A 20,559-nucleotide genomic window follows, 5' to 3' on the forward strand; every position below is an offset into this window, starting at 1 on the left:
CCTACTCGAGTCACGACCATGTTTCTTCATATGACATTAGTACTGGTTGGTTCCAAAAAGTGGAATCGAAAGTGATTAATATAAATTGCAAGAACTTGTTTCGCAATCGACCTTAAATCCAAGATCCATGCCCATGATTAATGATTTTGGCTTATTTATCTTGTCAACAAATACTTTTGTTCCTGATTAACAAAGTCTAGTTCCCCGACAGGGGTTTGACTAAATGAAAGGTAGATAGCTATATATGTTATCATTATTGACTTGACCATTGAGCTGAATGCCTGTCCATGTCTTGAAGCTCTTAAACGCTTTTAAGTTATGAGACACTCCTTTCTTAAACAATTTTGTCTCACAATCAACATAACTATATTTAAATACTTATTTGTCTTGCTTAGATAAAGATAAGATAAGATAATCTTTATTTATAGTCGGTTTCATAAAAACATATAAACATTAGCTATATAAGCTATTTTCCGACATAACTGACTATCCTTTAACAATTCAAACAAACAATCTGTATAAAAGAAAATATATAAAAGTATTAAGAAGATCAATGTACATTTATGAAAGACTCTATAAAACAGTTAAGATTTATCAGCCCATATAAATATGGGTAAGAAAGCATTAAATGATTAAAAGCAAATATAACACTACAATCAAACATCACATAAAATTTCATCATACAAGAATTCTATTTATGTACACAACCCTAAAATCAGAAATAGAATTAGAATTTTTTAAAATTTAAATTTTTAAAATAAATAAAAGTAAATGATTCAATTTTATTTTATTTTAATTTTAATTTTTTTTTTTAATTTTTTTTTTATTTTAGAACTACATTGTATCTTTTTCGTCAGGTAATCCTCTGTATTCGATTTTTTTTTTCAACTGTTTAAATTAATTTAATAATACACTCATGCAATATCATAATACACTCATGCAATATCCTATATAGCACCATTCGCAAAAGTACCATTTCGCGCAAAAAAATACATGCGCGAAATTTACGTGCAAGCCGCCAGCCGCTTTAAAGTCAGTTGCACGATCACCTAAAATTACGCGGTATCAAGGGGAAGTAACTAAGTATGTGATGTAGAGCGTATTATGAAAAATGCACAATAATGAGGCCTGCGTGCAGTATTCGTGTTTTTGTTCGAAACAAAAGCAGATATAACCCTGAAACTACTGAACGCAACTTCCTCTATGTAGATGTAAATGATTTTGCAGGAACGACCATTGGAGAAGTGAAAGAGGTTTCGAATTTTAAGTTGTTTACATTTTTTTCGTCCCTTTAATTTTCGAACTTTTAGTATCAATACTCAAAAACGAATAATATGTAAGGGAACTGGATTGTTTATATAATAATCATAACGTCTAACTGCTTTAATGTTGATGAAACAATACATTTTTTTACATATAGTTTATATGTATCAAATGCCGAAATGGTGGGCGTGTTGCATTATCATTAGTCAAAATATATTGACGTGCCAAAGCTTGATTCTGAGATATTTTCGTTCTGGGGCAGAATATCGCTTTTTGTAGAGGCGAGATATTGCCCAGACACGAAAATAGCACAATATCTCGCCGCGCAGTACAATTAGTTGGACTAGCATTATCATCAGATCATCTAAAACAGCTAAACTAAAAATGTAAATTGAAAAAAATCATTTCTTATTGATCACCACATCATTTCAATATTGCCTAATAACAACTTTTGCAGAAACCACATCTTGCAGGCTTTGTTATTCTAATGCTATTTTGGATGCAGATGTTTCAACTACAAACAGACTTGTCTGCATTGTCCTATACATTCTGGTTTACCTTAGCCTCTACTCTGGCTCTCTGCTTTCATTTTGATTGCTACTCTCTTTTTAACTCATTAACTTGATATTTTCATTTTAATGCCTTGGGAAGTATCATGCTAGGTTACAATAAAAGACCCGTAACTCAAGCATTGATCCGTTATTATCTCCCTTTAAGTGCTTACTGATTAGAAAATTTCTGTTCTTTGCAGGCTCTCCACACCCAGTGAAGATAATATTATAATTTATACACATGTCTTATGGATCACTGACTAGATGTATAACTTTTGCATTGATTTTCAATGATTTTCCCCCTTTTGGATGTTAATAGATTTTCTGCTTGGCTCTTGTTCAAGTTGTTGTCCGTTTAAAATAAATGATTATAGTTGAATACATGTATTTTGTATATCTAACATTCTTGTTTCTCCCAGAATGTGAAAAGACAGTCTGGAGGTGCAGCAAGAATTGATGAATTATTTCTTAATAATCAGTCACTAGCTGATGATAGGTGAGTCAAACAATCATCATGTGAATATAACAAATAAGAATAACTTAAACTTAAACTTAACTTATGTTAAAGAAAAATTAACAAACCTTACCTTTTATTTTTTAGATAATATTATATACATGTTACTATTTTTGCATGAAAAACAAATCTATAAATCATTCTTTCAAATGTTTTAACTCGGAAAAATATCATAATAGTTCTTATTTTTTTTTAACAAAAGCAACAGAAATCTCAATGTTTACATGTTTACCTACACAATGTTATAGGTCAGTAGCCCATTACAATCTAGAAGATGGATGTATCCTGGAGACGACATCAAACCCTCTATGGGTCTCGTGCCTGTATATTAAAGCCTCGGAGATCAAGCAGGAGATGGAGGGGAACCCAAATGATGCTAACATACAAAAATGGACTCAGAAATCTCTACCCAAGAAATATGTGCTGATTGGTGTACTCTTGAATTCTAAAAAGTACATAATTTTTTTAAGTATTATTATCTAAGATACATCTATGATTAAAGTCATAAACTGTTATGATCTGGTTTTTTTTATTTAGCTAGTAAAAGTTTTGTATAAGGAACATTTATGTAAATACAATGTCTTGAACAACAAGTCGTATCTAAAGTTAGAAAAAGACACATTGACTGTTAGTAAACTACTGTTTAAGAAACATATTCTATTTGCCACTTTTAGATATGGCTGTCAGACATGATGCATGTATTTTATCTTTGTATGGCTAAAGAGGGAGGCATTTTCTTTCTTTTGTCAATAAAATGTTATTACACTCAGACTTTATAGATATGACATTATCTTATATAAGAACAATATGGACTGTGTTTGGGCAAAAAATGTTATAAAATTTTAATAAAGATCTAGAAATAATTTTCAGATTGCAAGAGAATACCTTACAAAAACATGCTTAGTCAAATTAATATTTGAGGTAGCATTTTATCAAGAGATGAGTAAAACTGAATTTATGACAGCTCAGCTATAAAATTTTGCTATTTTTGTAAAGTTGTATTTGATACAGTGAGTATGAAAAGCAGCCGCCACATTTCTTAACACTGGATGAGTTTACTAAACTGTACTATTCAAGATAGAAGTGGCTGATTTTTAAATTTGATTTATTTAATTATTATTGGGACAACTTGTTATGTTGAAGTTTAGTTCCATACCAAGATGATCTGATTACTTTATATTATTATTTGATATAGTGAATATGGTAAGCAGCCTCCACATTTCCCTACACTGGATGACTTTGCTGTGTATTTGGAGGGACTTAAGAAAAAAGCAGCTACAATGCACCCTGAGTACACCCAGAAAGATATGAGGGCATTTGAAAGGGAGTATAGACAAGAGTTTGTAGGAAGATATGATGATCCGATTGCTGCATTTATTGACCATCATGCTGTCAGATTAGGGCTTGCTTTACCTGATGAAATAGGTAGGGATTTAATCTGTAACCTACTAAATTTGATAAATGGTTTTGCCATTCCAGGCTATTAAGAGTAAAAGGGATTTTGGTGTGAAACTACAAAAGTAGAGCTACCAACAGTATAGAGACTGGCAGACTATATAAATATGCAAGCTGGCCTGGTTCTTTACTGGTGACAAAGGCTGAACACATTGGGTAAAAGCAGATAAGAAGTTAATTTATTGTAAAGAAGATTCTTTTTAAGTAATATTTTTGTGAATAGTTGGCTAAAAATGGATATTTTCCATTGCATACTGAAAAGAAAATGTTAGATACTGAGATAAATATGTGTCAGTCGTAACTTTATAAAGGGAAAATTGAAACAGAAGATGACAGAAAAAGCGATAAATTTTCGAAAACGATAAAAAAAGAATGTCTAGACAAGAAAATTTTAGGTTTATGATGGAGTTATGAAAAAAAATCAATGCTCGGTGTAATGTATAATAAGAAGAGCTCCATGTTTTTAAATTTGCCTGGAACAAACTGTTTAAGGTAACATTTTGATGATTTATACTATGATATCTTTTGCTGATATGTTTAAAAAATAATTTCTAAATTCATGAATTTTTATGCCCCCACAAAGTGGGAGCATATAGCGTTGCACTTGTCCGTCTGTCCGTCCGTCCGTATGCACTCACAGGAGAGTAATTATGTGGCTAGAGGGACAATAGGTAACTGTTCTTTCTCTTTGATGTCATTCATTCCATAACGCTTTTATGTGGCTATTTTCTTTTGAGTGGCTAAAAAGAACAATAGAGAGAACAATAGAGTAGCCACATAATTACTGTCCTGTGAGAACTTCCGTCTGTCCGTCCGTACGTCCCGAAATCTTGTGAACGCAACTCCTCTTAAACCGTAAGGCAGATTTTGCTTTAACTTACAGGGATGAACAACCTTAATGTGTAGATGGTAGTGAAGGAAGGAATTTTTGCTGCGACCAAATTTAAAAGAATTTTGGCACTTTGTTGATTTTTTTTCACTATATACTATGTAGAAATTTTGTGAACGCAACTCCTCTTAAACCGGATGGCAGATTTTGTTTAAACTTACAGGGATGAACAACCTTAATGTTTAGATGGTAGTAAAGGAAGGAATTTTTGCTGCGACAAAATTTCAGAGAATTATGGCCCTTTGTTGATTTTTTCACTATATACCATATAGAAATTTTGTGAACGCAACTCCTTTTAAACCGGATGGCAGATTTTGCTTAAACTTCCAAGGATGAACAACCTTAATGTGTAGATGGTAGTAAAGGAAGGAATTTTTGTTGCGACCAAATTTAAAAGAATTATGGCCCTTTGTTGATTTTTAGTTTTTAACTGAATGTGGCACATGTAGTGCAAAAAATATTTGACCTAGAGTCATAAGATTGACAGAACAGTGGCGTGTGGGGGCATTCGTGTCCTATGGACACATTTCTAGTTGTAACTTCAGAGCAAAGACCTTTGGTAAGACAAGTTATAAGAGACAGAAATATTGAACACAGAGGAAACAATGTAACAACAAAACAAAGAGGGGGAGGCAGAAAAAAGCAGGTTTGATATGTTGTATTACATGTACATTTTTCTTTATTTTCATACAACATAAAGACATTGACAATTGTCCACACAGTCAATTAATAATGATTTGATTCATTATTACAGATTGGCATATTAATGTGACATTATGCTATTATTGTCAGATAAAGTTGAATTAGATATATATTTTAAAAGATAATTGAATTGTTATTGACCTGTAATTTTTAATAAGAAATGTTTTGGATTAAGTGTAAAAACTGCCTAAAACAAAAAGACTGCCCCTCTCTATTTATCAATTGAGCATAACCAATACATTCTGTAAAATATTTATAGAAAATTCAGCGTGCCATGTGGGTTAATGGGTATTTATTAAAAAATAGAATACCAGTATGAAATTGGATACAAATGTGGCAAAATGTAAACTTATTTTGACTCTCAACATTTACACTGTCACTTTATGTTAAATTTTATTGAATTTAGGCAGAAAAAATATTGTAACATAATTAAAGGAAGACTGTCTCTTAATTATTATCTTCAAGTAAAATTTTATATGAAAGAACTTTTTATTTCCTCCATCTATGCATTTTTTAAAAAGTAAAATTGTAAATGAACTAGATAAGTTTATGTTTCTGTGACAGGGGAAATACTGTGATGATTGTGAGGAGGCCTTGGCGGAGGTTTACTGCGGAGAATGTCAGGGGGGCCTCGCAATGTGTCATTCATGTTCTAATGTCCTCCATGCTGGGGCTTCAAGGAGGAGACATAACTTACAAGGTATTACTTGTGGACTTTATCAGAAATCATTTCAAATGTACTTATTTTTAGTTGTTAAATATTTTAGAACCTTCTTATACCCCCGAAACGAAGTATACTGTATAGGGGGTATATAGGAGTCACTCGGTGGTCGGTCGGTCCAGCCGTCCATTGCATTTTCCTTGTCCGGATCATAAGCCATAACTTGAAGACTAATGGTTGGCATTCAATACAACTTCATACAATGGTCAAGGACATTGAGAGGAAGTGCAGTGCACAAAAACCATAACTACATCTTCACTAATTACAGAGTTATTGCCCTTTGTTACTTTTCCTTGTCCGGAGCATTACTTGAAAACTTCAGTTGGAATTCAAAACAACTTCATACAATGGTCAAGCACAAGAAGGGGAAGTGCAGTGCACAAGAACCATAACTCTATTTATAGAGTTATTGCCCTTTGTTACTTTTCCATAGCTTTCTTTTATCCGGACCATAACTTGAAGACTAATAGTTGGAATTCAATATTACTTCATACAATGGTCAAGCACATTGAGAGGAAGTACAGTGCACAAGAACCATAACTCCATCTTGACTAATTATAGAGTTATTGCCCTTTGTTACTTTTCCTTGTCTGGAGCATAACTTGAAAACTACTAGTTGGAATTCAAAACAACTTCATACAATGGTCAAGCACAATAAGGGGAAATGCAGTGCACAAGAACCATAACTCTATATAAAGTAATTACAGAGTTATTGCCCTTTGTTACTTTTCCATTGCTTTTTTTTCTAGCATAACTAGAAGACTAATGGTTGGAATTCAATTCTTCTTTTAAAAACCCAAAGAACTAGAGTTTAGATACCAAGCATGAAATATCTTCTAGTGAGTGTGTACCAAGTTTGTTAAAGTAAAATCCCTGGGGTCAAAATTGGCTTGCCCGGGAAGGGGGAATCATTGTTTTTCCCTATATGTGTACAGTAAAAACTTAAAAAATCTTCTTTAAAATCCCCAAAGCGCTATAGCTTAGATATTTATCATGAAACATCTTCGAATGGGTGTCTACCAAAAGTGTTCAAATAAAAGCCCTTGGGTTAAAATTTGCCCTACCCCAGGGGCCTATGTACAGGTGAGCGATTTCAGGGCCATCATGACCCTCTTGTTTTCAGTATAGAAACTGTTTTATATTTTGGGTAGTATGCTGTAATGTATATGTAAATACTTTATAATCAAAATAACATACAGAAATATTTTCACGGTAATTTTGATTCAATAAATTTATACAGATATTGACCAAGCCCCTTCAAGTGCTAGCAAGCCATACGTACCAAGGGTAAGTTTCATATTGTTATTTAAGGTACAAACATTGTTTGATTTAATTTGATGTTATCTAAATCCATACAATATTATGTTTATTGTGAACACTTGAGAGGTTATATTTCATTTCTATGACTGTCAATTGGCAGAAATTAGAGGAATATGAGTGATATGGTGAAAGTTTTATTTAGTTTAAATTTTTTTTTGTTCAAGATAGTGCAGCTTTACATGTAAGGTTATTGCCAAACTTCTGAATTTCATTCACCTGAGTTTTTTTTCTAATTTCAGGCTTTCCTTGCACCATTTTCCATAGTGCTGGCAATGTTCAGGTAAAATATATATTTTTTAAAATGCAGATTGACTGATAAAGGGGAAGGATGCAGAATTTATCATACAAGCTAAATGCCAGTCCCACTACTGTAAAATTTTGGTTCTTTGTCTGATTCCTATTAATTACCATCATTTTGTCCCAGTTAATGTTTTTTGAGATTATGAATATACTTTGAATTCAGTATAATTTCTTTGAAAAAGTCTTAATTCAATACAGATGTATAGTATAGTATAAATAACAGGCAAGTTGGGGGTGTGGCCAAGTAGTCCATGTGTCATACTTGTAATCTAAGGATTGGTGGCAGTATGGGTTAAAACCCTGTAAGTGGCAAGCTGTTGTTGCCTTGAAAATTTACACACATTGCATAGTAGTCTTTGGTTTCAGGAACAGATATGAGTTTATCTAAAGCTTATAGCTAAATTGAACTGAAATAAATTCTGTATAAACTACTTTATCGGGTCATTTAATTAACAAGGAGCAGTCTAAAGCAGAGGAAATTACATGAAGTGAGGTTGTGAAAAATGCGACCTATTTGTGAATATTTTGACACACACTGATGCTCTATTCTTTTGTATGAAGTAGCATTTTACAGAGGGAAACATCTTTGATATCTTTATTTTATTTTGTTTTTCAGTGCATTATCAAGAGATTCAATACTGAGTTTGACAGAAGAAGCAATAAAGAAAAGAGCACAGCCTCTTACTGACACAGATTTACAAGATAAACAAGCTGGTAGGTGACCAAGATTTTCAATAAAATATTCTCAGTTGCATAAGATTTCTAATTTTTTTTTATTAAAAAAGAAAAAAAGAGCTCAGTGCATATTTTTGTAATAATCATCAAGAAATCTTACAACATAATGTAGAACTTAGTTAAGAGTGTATTTTTGAGAGAGTGCTATGTTGATTATGTTAGGGAAAGTATGTAATGGTTATGTTGCATGGTGAATGATTCCTTTTGTCTTGCAAAGAAATGTATTATTGTATGAAATTAACCATGGAGAATCTTTCCTGTATATACAGTTAAACTTTGATCGCTCGAACTCGGATCACTCGAATACCTCCCCTGCTCAAACTCATAGCCCAGTCCCGGCAAAATTCCTATATAATATATGTTGTTCTACCTCGGATCGCTCGAACACCGATCGCTCAAACTCTGGAACCTGATCTCTGGTCTGGCAGAAATATGGTGAAAATCACACCTTTTAGGTCGAACATAAAAAAAGAAGTTGTCATGTCCTAAATAAATGACAGCAACACATGTTTTCAAAACCTCGTGATCAAGACAAAGTTAATAAAGGTTAATTGATACAAAATAGGAGGTGTTGTAATCAATTTGTTTGTTATGATAATATTGTTGATTTGCCGTTCATGGTAATGATAAAAAGAAAGTTACTCGTGAAATAAATGAATTATGCAATAGTTAAGGTAGACCATGGGTAATGCATTACCTCCACTTTGAAGAGTATTCAAATAGGCTAGAATCGCTTGTAAACTACATTGAAATTGAGGGGCGTGGGTTCAAACCCCAGAAGAGGCAACTTTTTTTTTCTTTCTTATTTTCAAAGTTCGATAAAATAAAAACTACACGGTAAAAGTATTTTATATTTCGCACGATCAACTAATATACCTTTGAGAAAAGTTAGGCAAACTTTGAAAACAGACCCTCATTTCGATAAATTTTAGGGATATTTTGAATAAGGCATTTTAGATAGGGAAATGTAAAAATTAGTGTTAAAAGTGGGTGGGGTAGGGTAACATTTTTATACATATTAAGAACATTTTGTTTAGAAACAAACATTTTGCTTGTGTAATGTGTTACTTGAATGTTATTATTTGTTTCTTAACAATAAGCAATAGTAAAACATTTTTTATAATGATGATATTACAGATTATTTACAGTTTCCTCATTTCTGAAAATAAGCCCTTCTAATGGCAAGGTCTTAGTTCAGAAATATATCCATAACTCATAAACCACATGGTAAATTTTATTTCAATTTTGCATACAGGTGACCTTGAAGACATGTAACTGTCCTATGTTGTCAATTTTACAGTTCCTTATTGTGCCCATTACCCATGGTCTACCTTAATAAAGAATAACGTTTACCAAGACGGCTTTGATTACAACCGTGGTTCATGTGACATGAATTGTAACAGTATTATCTATTTATAGAATGATACTTGTGCGTGTGTTTATTTTAGTAAATCACTACAGATAGATGCTGCTGTAAAAAATTTTCAAAAAATTTATTCATTAATTTATTTTTTAAAATTAGGTTCATCCCATAATAAACATATAAAGATATTTTGAACATTGTTCAACAAGTTTGGTCTGATTGCCAAATCGATCTCAACCAATTACAATATGCAAGAATATAGATTAACACAGCGTACCGTTAATACTTAATTGAAAACACTGGGATAATAATTCTGAATATGACATATTCGATGAACAGATGTACTAACAAACAATTATATTGACGTATTTATCATTTGACTGATGTAAGCTAGAAACCTTTAGGCATATGATCATCATAATAGTAGTTCAACCTTGGTTAGCTCGAACTACCGATCTCTCAAACAAATTTGCACAGGTCCTCCGAGTTCGAGCGAACAAAAATCGACTTTATTGTAGGAAGTGAAGTTATAAAAGGGATATTATAAGTGTATCTTTAGCTGGAATGTGCATTTGACTTGAGTGGATTTTATTAGGATAAGGATATCACAAGGTGCTGTAGCGCCAATTGTTATCCATTCAAGTAAAATCCATCAGAGTCCTATAATAACCCTTTATTACATACTTTATTGATTTGAAACTACAAATTCAACCATATCATAATTGAAATATCACCAGCTATATCATTTTTGATCAGGCTCAAGTGTGATACAGATTTATTTCTGTTGGATTGTATTTGAGCATGTGATGAATATTGACAGTGATATAATAAAAAAATAAATTGTAGATAGAATAGACTGATAGTATAAGAACAGACTGATAGTATAATCGTGGGGTATAGCATGAATGTACCACAGTTACAATGATGTATTCTATATATAATTATAGGAAAATATGTGGGAGGATTTGATTGTATGGAGAATGTTCTCATGAATAAAGGTCTGGTGAAGAAAGAAGCTGCTAGGGTCCCTACGTAAGTAGCTTCTTAAATGATTGAATTGTAGATTTGAATTTTAATGTATATATTTATGGCATATTTAAAATTTCAATAGAAAAACAGTTTGTCTGCAATAATAATATTCATCAGTTTAACTCAGGGGACCCGGTGCAACATTTGTTTTCAACTTTTCACAAAACAATATATTGTATTTTGTATCTGAAATCTTCATTTTTGTCAGTATATATAGTAGAAGCTATTTTATCATCTACCATTTATCATCTAACTGGCAGTTTCAAAGAGATTTTTTCTAAAAAAAGTTTTACATTGGGAAAGTAATTCAGAACTTAACATTATATCATTAATGAAGACTAATCCCGCCACATTACTTTTTAATATAATTTATCATTAACGTTTAATCTTACTTTTTAATGTAATTTATTATTAATATTTGGTCTTACTTTTAATATAATTTATCATTATTGTTTGACCTTATATTTTAACATAATTTGCCACAGTTATGCCCTGTCAGCCAGTGGTCAGGTATTAGGACAGAAGTTGTACACATTTTACAACCAGTTTTATACCTTCATGGAATCCTGTAGGCTGCCGAAGATTCAAAATACTGACAGGTAAATTTAAATAGTTTCTAGATTTAATGTTTTAACCAGTCTTAATATGTAACTTTCAAAATACTAAGCTTTGAAGGCTTCCTTGCAGCTAAATTGACATTCCAAGACCATCATTAAAAAAATTTTGGTTTGCGGTGCTCCGACTCACCTGGATGTTTTTGTATTTAAAATGATTGACTAATACCTTCTCTTTTAATAAAATGTAAAAATCAAGCAAAAGTTTGGATGTTTCTGTCTTTAAAATGATTAATTAACACCATCCCTCTCATTGTTCTTTCAGCGGAAGTTTCAGAACTGGAGTGATCAACAACAGAAAGTTATGTTTGATCATAGATGAGAATGAGAGAGATAAACAGAGATTGTTAAGATATGCTAAAGAGAAGAATATAGATGCCCAGGTGCGACTCCTTCCTGCCGGTGACTATATCTGGGTCCTCACTCCACCTATGATAGACACTACTGTAGTTTATACAGGAAAAGATTATGGGAATGAGATGGTAAATGAATTATTATTGCTTTAACACTAATTGTTACACCTTATGTCTAAAATTATAAGAGCAAAAGAAGTTGAAATAACCTTCACTTTTTCACCCGTAATGAGTATTGCTTAAGGTGAAGGACTCAATCACGGTGCATCTACAAAGTGCTATGAATTTTTATCACATACCTGTGGCGATAATTTGACTCCGTAAAAGTGGTTTTGCACAGCCGTGCATATATTTTGTCACAAAGTCATTTGCTCTATGCAAACATAGTGTTAAGACGCGATAAAAGTCAGGGCTATTCTATAGGCGTGTCAATGAAAAATGGTTTCACGTCAAACAGTCTTTATTTTTGGTATGTGATAAAAAGAATATTAAATTCATGTAAATTCATTACTGAATTTATTGAACTCGTTCAATAAATTAAGTATTAAAGTTACACTCATTCAATATCATCTATATATCAAATGCACTAGGTATGTTTAAAGTTGAAATGAAAAAAGTTTGCATGCATTTTCCATGTAAGTGGGACAAATATCTGTGATAATAATAAAGATAGTTATTTTAACCTATAGGTACTGCCATTTGTTGTTGAGAGGAAAAGTTGGGAAGATTTTGAGAATACAACTAACAGCACAAGGTTTAAAAGACAGATAAATAACATGCTGGTATGTAGTGCATTGTACTTTTCTTATTTGAATCTAAATGTTAAACATAACACATGTTACTAACTCAACTTCCTTGATCATAGCTTTTAACTAAGGTAAAAATTATTCCTATGTTGAGTTTTTTTTATCCCTTTCATTTTGCTGCTGAAAACAATTTTGTGATTGTATTTCGAAGACCTAAAAGCAGCGTTTGGTTTTTAGAAATTATGTTATGGATACAAGCATATTTAAATACTTATTGATTAAATATACTCTAGTTTCTTGTTCAAATAAAAATTACCGATTGAAAGGGCTGATCTGCATTACTTAGTTTAAATGTGTTTCATGTTAATTATTACAGGGGAAAAGACAGTACTTAGTTTAAATGTGTGTTTCTTATAAATTATTACAGGGTAGTTGCAGTACTTAGTTTAAATGTGTTTCATGTAAATTATTACAGGGTTGTGGCATTACTTAGTTTAAATGTGTGTCATGTAAATTATTACAGGGTAGAGACAGTACTTAGTTTAAATGTGTGTTTCTTATAAATTATTACAGGGTAGTTGCAGTACTTAGTTTAAATGTGTTTCATGTAAATTATTACAGGGTTGTGGCAGTACTTAGTTTAAATGTGTTTCATGTAAATTATTACAGGGTAGAGACAGTACTTAGTTTAAATGTGTGTTTCATGTAAATTATTACAGGGTACTGGTTGGCGACCACCAAATCCGGATGACCATCAAACCCGGACGGTTCATTAAACGCTTGATTTCGTTGTTTTCTTTGATCAGTTGTTGTCGATCAATCAAACGCTTGTTTTTGACCAACATCAGAAAGTAGCAGTGTTTGTTTGTAAGTATTTGTTACAAAATAATCATTTTAATTTTCCAAATTTCACTTCCGTGTTTATCATCGTGGGGGAAGTTGAAAAATGTCCAATGCGCATGCGCAGAATTCCAGCCCCTTCCTATGTGAGGCCCGTCTGCAGTATCACCGATAAATTTATGTCGGCAGACGATAATATCAAACTTTATTTTCGCCGAAAGAAAAACTTTTTAAAATGTTATGTCATAAAAGTTTTGACATATTTACACCAAAATATCGCAAAAATATGAAAAATAAATGAAAATTTACAATTTTCATGGAAAAACTACGCTCGATTTTTAAATCTAAGGGAGGCAACTCGTACGAACGTATCGAGTCGGAAAATTGCAGATTTGTCTCCCTTACAAATAAGTGGATTTCTTGGGAGTATTTATAACACCATTTAGTTATAGAGTCTTTTTGCTGCGTGTAAAGAAAAAATAGAAAAAAATAGATAATTTGAGTTATTTATGTTGATTTTTTTATTCATCGATTTTTTTTTAACAGATTAAGACTCTTCTTAAGCTTTCAAACACACATACCAATCTGTTCCCTTTAATATTTTAAATCTTGGTCAATGCACAGATATAATATATTTAGATCCATGCTCAATGAAGACCGACTTCTATCGAACGCAAGGGACTGTTAACCTTTCGATCTGTTAATCACTGGGTCATGCTTCAATTTTCAAGCTTTAAATACAAAAGGGTTGTTATTACGCATATTAAGATAATGAAAAGACACAGAAGTTGAAAGTATGCCTTTGCTTTGTGGAATATATAAGAAATTCAAACCAAATGTTCATATCTTTCAGAAAATGCAGGCAAACTACTCACCAGGACAATTGAAGAAGGCTTTATCTGCTGTTCGACAGAAGAAACAGCCGATCAGGACTGCAGCCCGGGAGTTTGGGATACCTAAAAGCACTCTGTATGACAGGTTGCAGGAGAGACCATTGGACATCTGCAGCCGGAAGAAGCTCCCGAGGCTGTTGACTGTAGAAGAGGAAGGGGCCCTGGTAGAATTTGTACTTTACATGGGCGGTCATTCCCTATGACTAGGACCATGATTCGTGTGTATGTGCGGGAGATTTTACGTAGAACAGGTAACATTCAATTAACTATTAAATTCTGATATGATAGGCATGCATATGATAACTAATTCCATGGAAGATTTAGCAAATGTAGCAACTACTAGTATATAGATTTGTAAATGCAAAACTTTGTTAAACCTAACATTTCTGCGTCTTTTCATTTGCTCATACATGACCGAGATATTGCGATTCTAATAATAATCTTGTTTTTTACAGGACGTGTGTCCCTCATTTGCATGGAAACTGGACCGTCTGATAAGTGGTTCCGGGGTTTCCTCGCCAGACACCCACAACTGTCGGAGAGAACCCCGGAAAACCTGGACAAGTCTAGAGCGAGAATGTCTAGTCAGAATACAATGGACGGCTGGTTTGAGCTCCTTAAGAAAGTTTTGAGGGACAAGAAGCTCGAGAACAAGGAAGGACAGGTACCTTTATACCAAGTTTTACTCTTGATAAAATTTTAATCTATGAAATATATTGAATTTTCTTTGGAAAAAATATCAAATATTTTCTACTTCATCTCTTATGAAGTAAAAGCTTTTTTAATTACAGATTTTCAATGTAGACGAAGTGGGTTGGTCGGGGAAGGAGAGAAAGAAGGTGAAAGTGTTTGGACAGAAAGGGGCCCACTGCTTTGCGGCCAACAATATCACATCATGTGAACATGTGACGGTCAACATGTGTATTTGCGCAGATGGCAGAATACTACCGCCAATGATAATATATAAAGTAAAACATACATTATATAATTTACATGAATATTGTCACGTTATATACATTAATTATGCTATAATTTGTTCTAAACACGTCGTCTCCTTAACATTGTACAAATGAGTATTTTTAAGTGAGTCTTTTTAAGCTATCGAGTATTAAGCCATCGAGTAGTATACGCTGCAAATCTATACAGAGCTCGTAATAAAGAATATATTTTCATTACAACACAGTACAATCATGCCGCTTTCTTCTAGATAATAGTTTATGCATGTATACCGGATTTCAGTATTACAGGAATCGTTACCACACCGGTCCATGCATGACGGTATACCTGGAAGTTGGCTGTACGGCAAGAGCGAGAACGGCTACATGGACGGTGACCTGTTTCTGACGTGGTTTAAAGAAATATTTCTGATTAACTGCGGCAGGGAGAGACCCGTCCTGTTAGTCATGGACAACCACGATAGCCATGTTACATTGCCATTGGTGGAGACTGCCCGTTTAAATGATGTGGTACTGCTCGGGTTGCCTGCCCACACAACGTACATTCTTCAACCATTGGATGTAAAAGTAAGTACATGCACATGCAATTACATAAACGATTTTTTTTGTCGAGACTTGCATTAGAAAAGATACATGATAATATCATTAAATTGTATTATAATATTTTATGTACTTGTTACCTTATATATTGGGAAGGTTTAGAGCAAGTATGTACATATTCTTAAACATATTTATATAATATATACAAAATTAGTTTCGTTTTATTATTTTAAGCCTTTGAGTTACACTTTACGTATATCTATAAGGAATGATCTGATATTTTGAAGGTAAATGGACCACTGAAGACCAGATTCAGTAATCTGGCGACGCATCTGGGCTTCGCCAACCCAAGCCTGTCAATAGGAAGATCGAGATTTCCTGTAGTTCTGCGTCACGCAATAGAACAGACGACACCCTCCTCTGTTAGACAGGCGTTTGTGGCTACCGGCATAGTGCCATATAACCCACAAGCCATAGATAAATCACAATTAGTTCCAGCAACTTTTACTAAAACAAATGAACAGAGTATGTATTTACTGTTTATCGTTTACTTATTTCAACAGTAAAACGCGTAATGCATGTTATTTAATTTGTTTAAGATTTCAAACATTTATTTAAAAAGTTCCATTAGTTCACTTTTGAAGTAATTCGTTCGTTGTCCGTTTTCTTGCCACACTTACCATTAAGTTTTTATCAAGGTAACAGCTTTTAAACAAACATTTAAATGATTGTTCAGTTCCGCGGCAAAGTCAATACATTGTCTCTTTTGTAAAGAACATATTTTTAAGAGGAAAAAATATATCAAAATTACGATATATATTAATTTCAGCTGGTGAAAAGGAAAACAGCAATGTTAAAACATGTGAGGCTTGTGGGTCATTCTTGACAAATCCTCTAGTTGACCAGGGGGTCATACCGCAGTCAATGGCGCAGGTGTTGGTGCCACCGCCACGAAAAACAACGGGAAAATTAAAATCTTCACGAATTGTGACCGAGGGCCGGGTTATAAGTGGCGATGAAATGCTGAAAAAATTAGAAGTAAATTCACTAGAAATATATCTGCTTCTGTACATCCAACTTAAGTATATTATGAAACCACACACGTTCTTTTTTGACGCTACTTAAACATTTTGTTGTCCATTATATACCTTTACTCTGTTTAATAAAAATCAAACTGAAAACAAAATTATTTTTGAATTGCTAATAATTTTGTTTCTTCATCTCTATTTCAACAGTTATTCTGTTCTTGTTTTCAGGAGAAGGAGGAGGTCATGCGACGCCAGATGGAGGAAAAGGAGGAGAGGTTGAGGTTAAAAGAACAAAGAAAACAGCAGAAAGAAAAAGAAGGAGAAGAGAAAGTTGAGAAGAAGAAACGACGGGAGGCAGAAAAGAAAAAGAAGGAACAAGAACTTAAGGAGGAGCGAATGAAGAAGGCTGTCGGTGGTCGCTTAGCACATAAACGTTTTACCTGTGCTGTGTGTGGGGAGAGAGGGCGTGTGAATGACGAAGTGAATGGAGTTATGTGGTATGGGTGCGATGATGGTATGTGTGGGCGTTGGTATCATGAGGAGTGCTTGGGTCAGAGTGAGAATGAGTATCTGAAGGAGAGTGAAAGTGACGGAATGCCTTGGTATTGTGCCGTATGTAAACCGTGGTTGTATGAGGAAGAGTAAGAGTACGAGAAATTGTAATGTTAAGATTATGTCTGAATTTATTTCTTGATGTTTTTTAGTTATTTCATAAATTTGTGTTTTATAGATGTTTGTTTTGACTTTACATAATCAAAATGATGAAATAAATGTGAGAATAGTTATATGTCAAGATTAGTTTGTTAATTTTATTTATCTGCGCGTATAACACTGTATACAATGTATACAGTTGTATATAGAAAATTATATATATCTTACATCTGTTTGATAGGACACAGTGTAATCTATTTCAAAAACAGAAAAGCTGGATAATGCAAGCTAGTATAGCTGTTGCCGTTATGGTGAGTTCATTGTCATACGAATTGTAGAATGTTACCACAAACGAGCATGAGTAAATTTAACTGTCTCATTGAAACACTCAATCTGGCAGAAGAAAGCGTTCACCTTCTTATACAGTAGGCCTAGTTAAACATTCATAAGACTCTTTTAAGCACGATAAAAGTCTCGTTTCTTCTTTAATCTAAATAGACTATTATACAGTGTCACTCTTTTTAGATCCTTAAATAATAAAATTGATTTTTTTCGTTCTTTAGAAAATTACTAAGTTTACATCACTTAAGACAAGGTTGACGTCAAAATATTTACGTCAAGAGCTCAATACCTGACCTCCTAAACTAGCTTATAACGATTTCAAATTTAATAATAAAATTCTCAAATTTTCGGCAATTGCCGCTGGAATATTGCTTATGTGAACAGTATTGTTTTTAAACCATACAAGCCATTACTTTGGCTAAATTATAGCTATATACTGCCTGTCCGGACACATGGTACTGTAGTCTGGATAATTTTGACACTTTGGTACACCCCCGCACGGGCCTCATACACGAATGTCTACGTAATCGGAAGTAAACAAACCAGCTCTTCAGTTTAGCGAAGAACCTAGCTGTATTGTGTTAAAATTTCAGGTATCTAGCTTTAAAAATGTGAAAAATATATGGAAAAATGTTTAAAAAGTGTCCGGTTGATGGTCGCCAACCAGTAGTGGCAGTACTTAGTTTTAATGTGTGTTTCATGTAAATTATTGCAGGGTAGTGGCAGTACTTAGTTTAAATGTGTTTCATGTAAATTATTACAGGGTTGTGGCAGTACTTAGTTTAAATGTGTGTTTCATGTAAATTATTACAGGGAAGTGGCAGTACTTAGTTTAAATGTGTGTTTCATGTTAATTATTACAGTGGTAGTGGCAGTACTTAGTTTAAATGTGTGTTTCATGTAAATTATTGCAGGGTAGTGGCAGTACTTAGTTTAAATGTGTGTTTCATTTTCATTATTACAGGGTAGTGGATTGACAAATTGTTTCTATCTGATGGAAGGAAGTACATACGGAATGAAAAGTAATTCTACTCACCATCATCAACAATATCTTAAGGTATGCTGTTGAATATACACTATGTATGGTTTTGTTTGACAAATTAAACCCTTTACCTTTCATGGTGTTTATAAACAATATTTCAAGGTACTGTATTTATTTATTATCATATTTTTATAGAGAAACATAAACCCTTTATTCTTGTTGTTACTTGCATAATTATATAATTAGCTTAGGAATCATGAGTGTGAGCCTTTATGCCACTATAACCATGTTATCTTGTACAACACTGGTACTTCTTAGTTCCAGGAAGTGGATTTGAGAGTGGTTTAACTAACAATCGAGATATGGTTACAATCAAGTTATAATAAAAATGTTTACACTATTTTATTCTTTTATTCAACTTTTGGTAATAAAAGAAGATTCAATTTGGTATCAAACGAAGATTAACATGTACAATATTTAATGGACTGTAGTAATTAATCCTTGCTTTTACATCTATATTAATGAAATTTATTTAAAGGGATTATTAGAGAAATTAATGACAGAGAATGGTTTCTATATAAACTATACCTCATCATGGATGAAGTCTGCTCAATGGTTACTCTGGTTTACTGGATTCCTGAGTGATGCCTGTAAAACTGGTATGTTGATACTATAAAATGTAGTAATAAAGTTTTTGTTTAAATAAAGCTATTTTGATTTCATGTTAGGAATATTTCATTGTTTACTTTAAATAAATTAAGTTTGATTTATGTTTAATTTTATTTTCTCAAATTGCAAAAGATCTGAAGAAGTATTGGTTTTTGTATCAGTCTTTATAATCTATGAAAACAGGAGACCTTACAGTGAATACATGGTTGTCACTAAAGCTTGGCAAGATACATATTTGTCAGTTTTTAATAAATTGGAAAAAAGGAAAAGTGAGAATAATCTGAAAGTCAGCTCTGTTCCATATTTGATATTATTGATAAATTAATTTGATAGTATTAATAAATTTATAATACTGCATGTTTGTAACTGATTTGTTTTTAATTGGATAACAATGACATTTATATATGGTTGCAGTTGATTTATGAAGTTTTTTAATTTTTTTTCTTAATAAAAAAAAAAAAGAGAAGTTTGCACTACCTGTATTATAGATTTGTTATAAAGATTCTTGACATGTAATATGGCAGTATATAAACCGTTATTTGCAATTTAATCCTTGTCCAACAGCTCATGTTTTATATACAAACAACCTACAAAAAACCATTAATACATTGCCTTATAAACTGTCATAGATTTACTAGTATATAAATTATATTATTATACTGCACGTTTTCATTGGATAATCATGACATTTATATAGTTCTATATACACGGCTCTTGTCAATTTATGAAAAAAAGATGCTTGCTGTATTATAGATTCGTTATAAAAGTCTCTGACAAGTTATACGGCGGTATATAAATGGTTGTTTGCAATATAACCATTAATGCAGGACCTTATAACCTGTCATAAATCTTTATAAGTAATATAATAATGAATGATATAATTGTAGGTTTGTATCAGGATGAGTGTGTGTCCTATCAGGAGTATATGTCTAGAGTTGGTAGACAGAGAGGTAATACAGCAACTAATACCGCATTTACAACTGCCAGCAGGTACACTCATACATGGAAAGCTTTACTATTTGTTGACCATATTATCAGGTTTGTACATCCATTTGTCATTGTATAGACTTAAATATTTAAAAAAAGTTATAAAGTAAATGCTG

The 20,559-nt window shown here is 32.7% G+C and overlaps 2 protein-coding genes across 2 annotated transcripts; both read left to right on the forward strand.

The window, feature by feature from the left end:
* Window positions 1-742: 742 nt before the first annotated feature.
* Window positions 743-20,494, forward strand: LOC132732605 (uncharacterized; the record flags this gene model as incomplete). The annotated part of the gene is made up of 16 exons (XM_060719083.1): window positions 743-1,253; window positions 2,234-2,310; window positions 2,577-2,780; window positions 3,524-3,753; window positions 5,218-5,318; window positions 5,939-6,074; window positions 7,336-7,382; window positions 7,655-7,695; window positions 8,332-8,429; window positions 10,761-10,845; window positions 11,328-11,441; window positions 11,722-11,938; window positions 12,499-12,591; window positions 18,770-18,862; window positions 19,326-19,446; window positions 20,344-20,494. Coding segments are annotated over exons 1-16 (1,940 nt in total), but the record flags the coding sequence as incomplete, so codon positions are not given.
* LOC132732603 (uncharacterized) lies at window positions 14,488-17,611 on the forward strand. Its single transcript, XM_060719080.1, has 7 exons — window positions 14,488-14,539; window positions 14,744-14,952; window positions 15,080-15,256; window positions 15,536-15,811; window positions 16,072-16,309; window positions 16,614-16,822; window positions 17,041-17,611. Exons 1-7 carry the CDS (start codon window positions 14,488-14,490, stop codon window positions 17,455-17,457), a joined length of 1,578 nt encoding a protein of 525 aa, XP_060575063.1. The 3' UTR covers window positions 17,458-17,611.
* Window positions 20,495-20,559: the final 65 nt, after the last annotated feature.

Source organism: Ruditapes philippinarum, unplaced genomic scaffold, assembly GCF_026571515.1.
Source record: "Ruditapes philippinarum isolate M1 unplaced genomic scaffold, ASM2657151v2 ctg1715_1_1_1_1, whole genome shotgun sequence".
Classification (NCBI taxonomy): Eukaryota; Metazoa; Mollusca; class Bivalvia; order Venerida; family Veneridae; genus Ruditapes; species Ruditapes philippinarum.

What these genes read in the sequence shown, in the direction of transcription:
- LOC132732603 (XM_060719080.1), top strand. Translation starts at nt 14,488, where the DNA reads ATGACTAGGACCATGATTCGTGTGTATGTGCGGGAGATTTTACGTAGA. An exon ending in TCGAGAACAAGGAAGGACAG is followed by an intron (nt 14,953 to 15,079) that starts GTACCTTTATAC and finishes TTTTAATTACAG; the next exon opens with ATTTTCAATGTAGACGAAGT. An exon ending in TACTAAAACAAATGAACAGA is followed by an intron (nt 16,310 to 16,613) that starts GTATGTATTTAC and finishes TATTAATTTCAG; the next exon opens with CTGGTGAAAAGGAAAACAGC.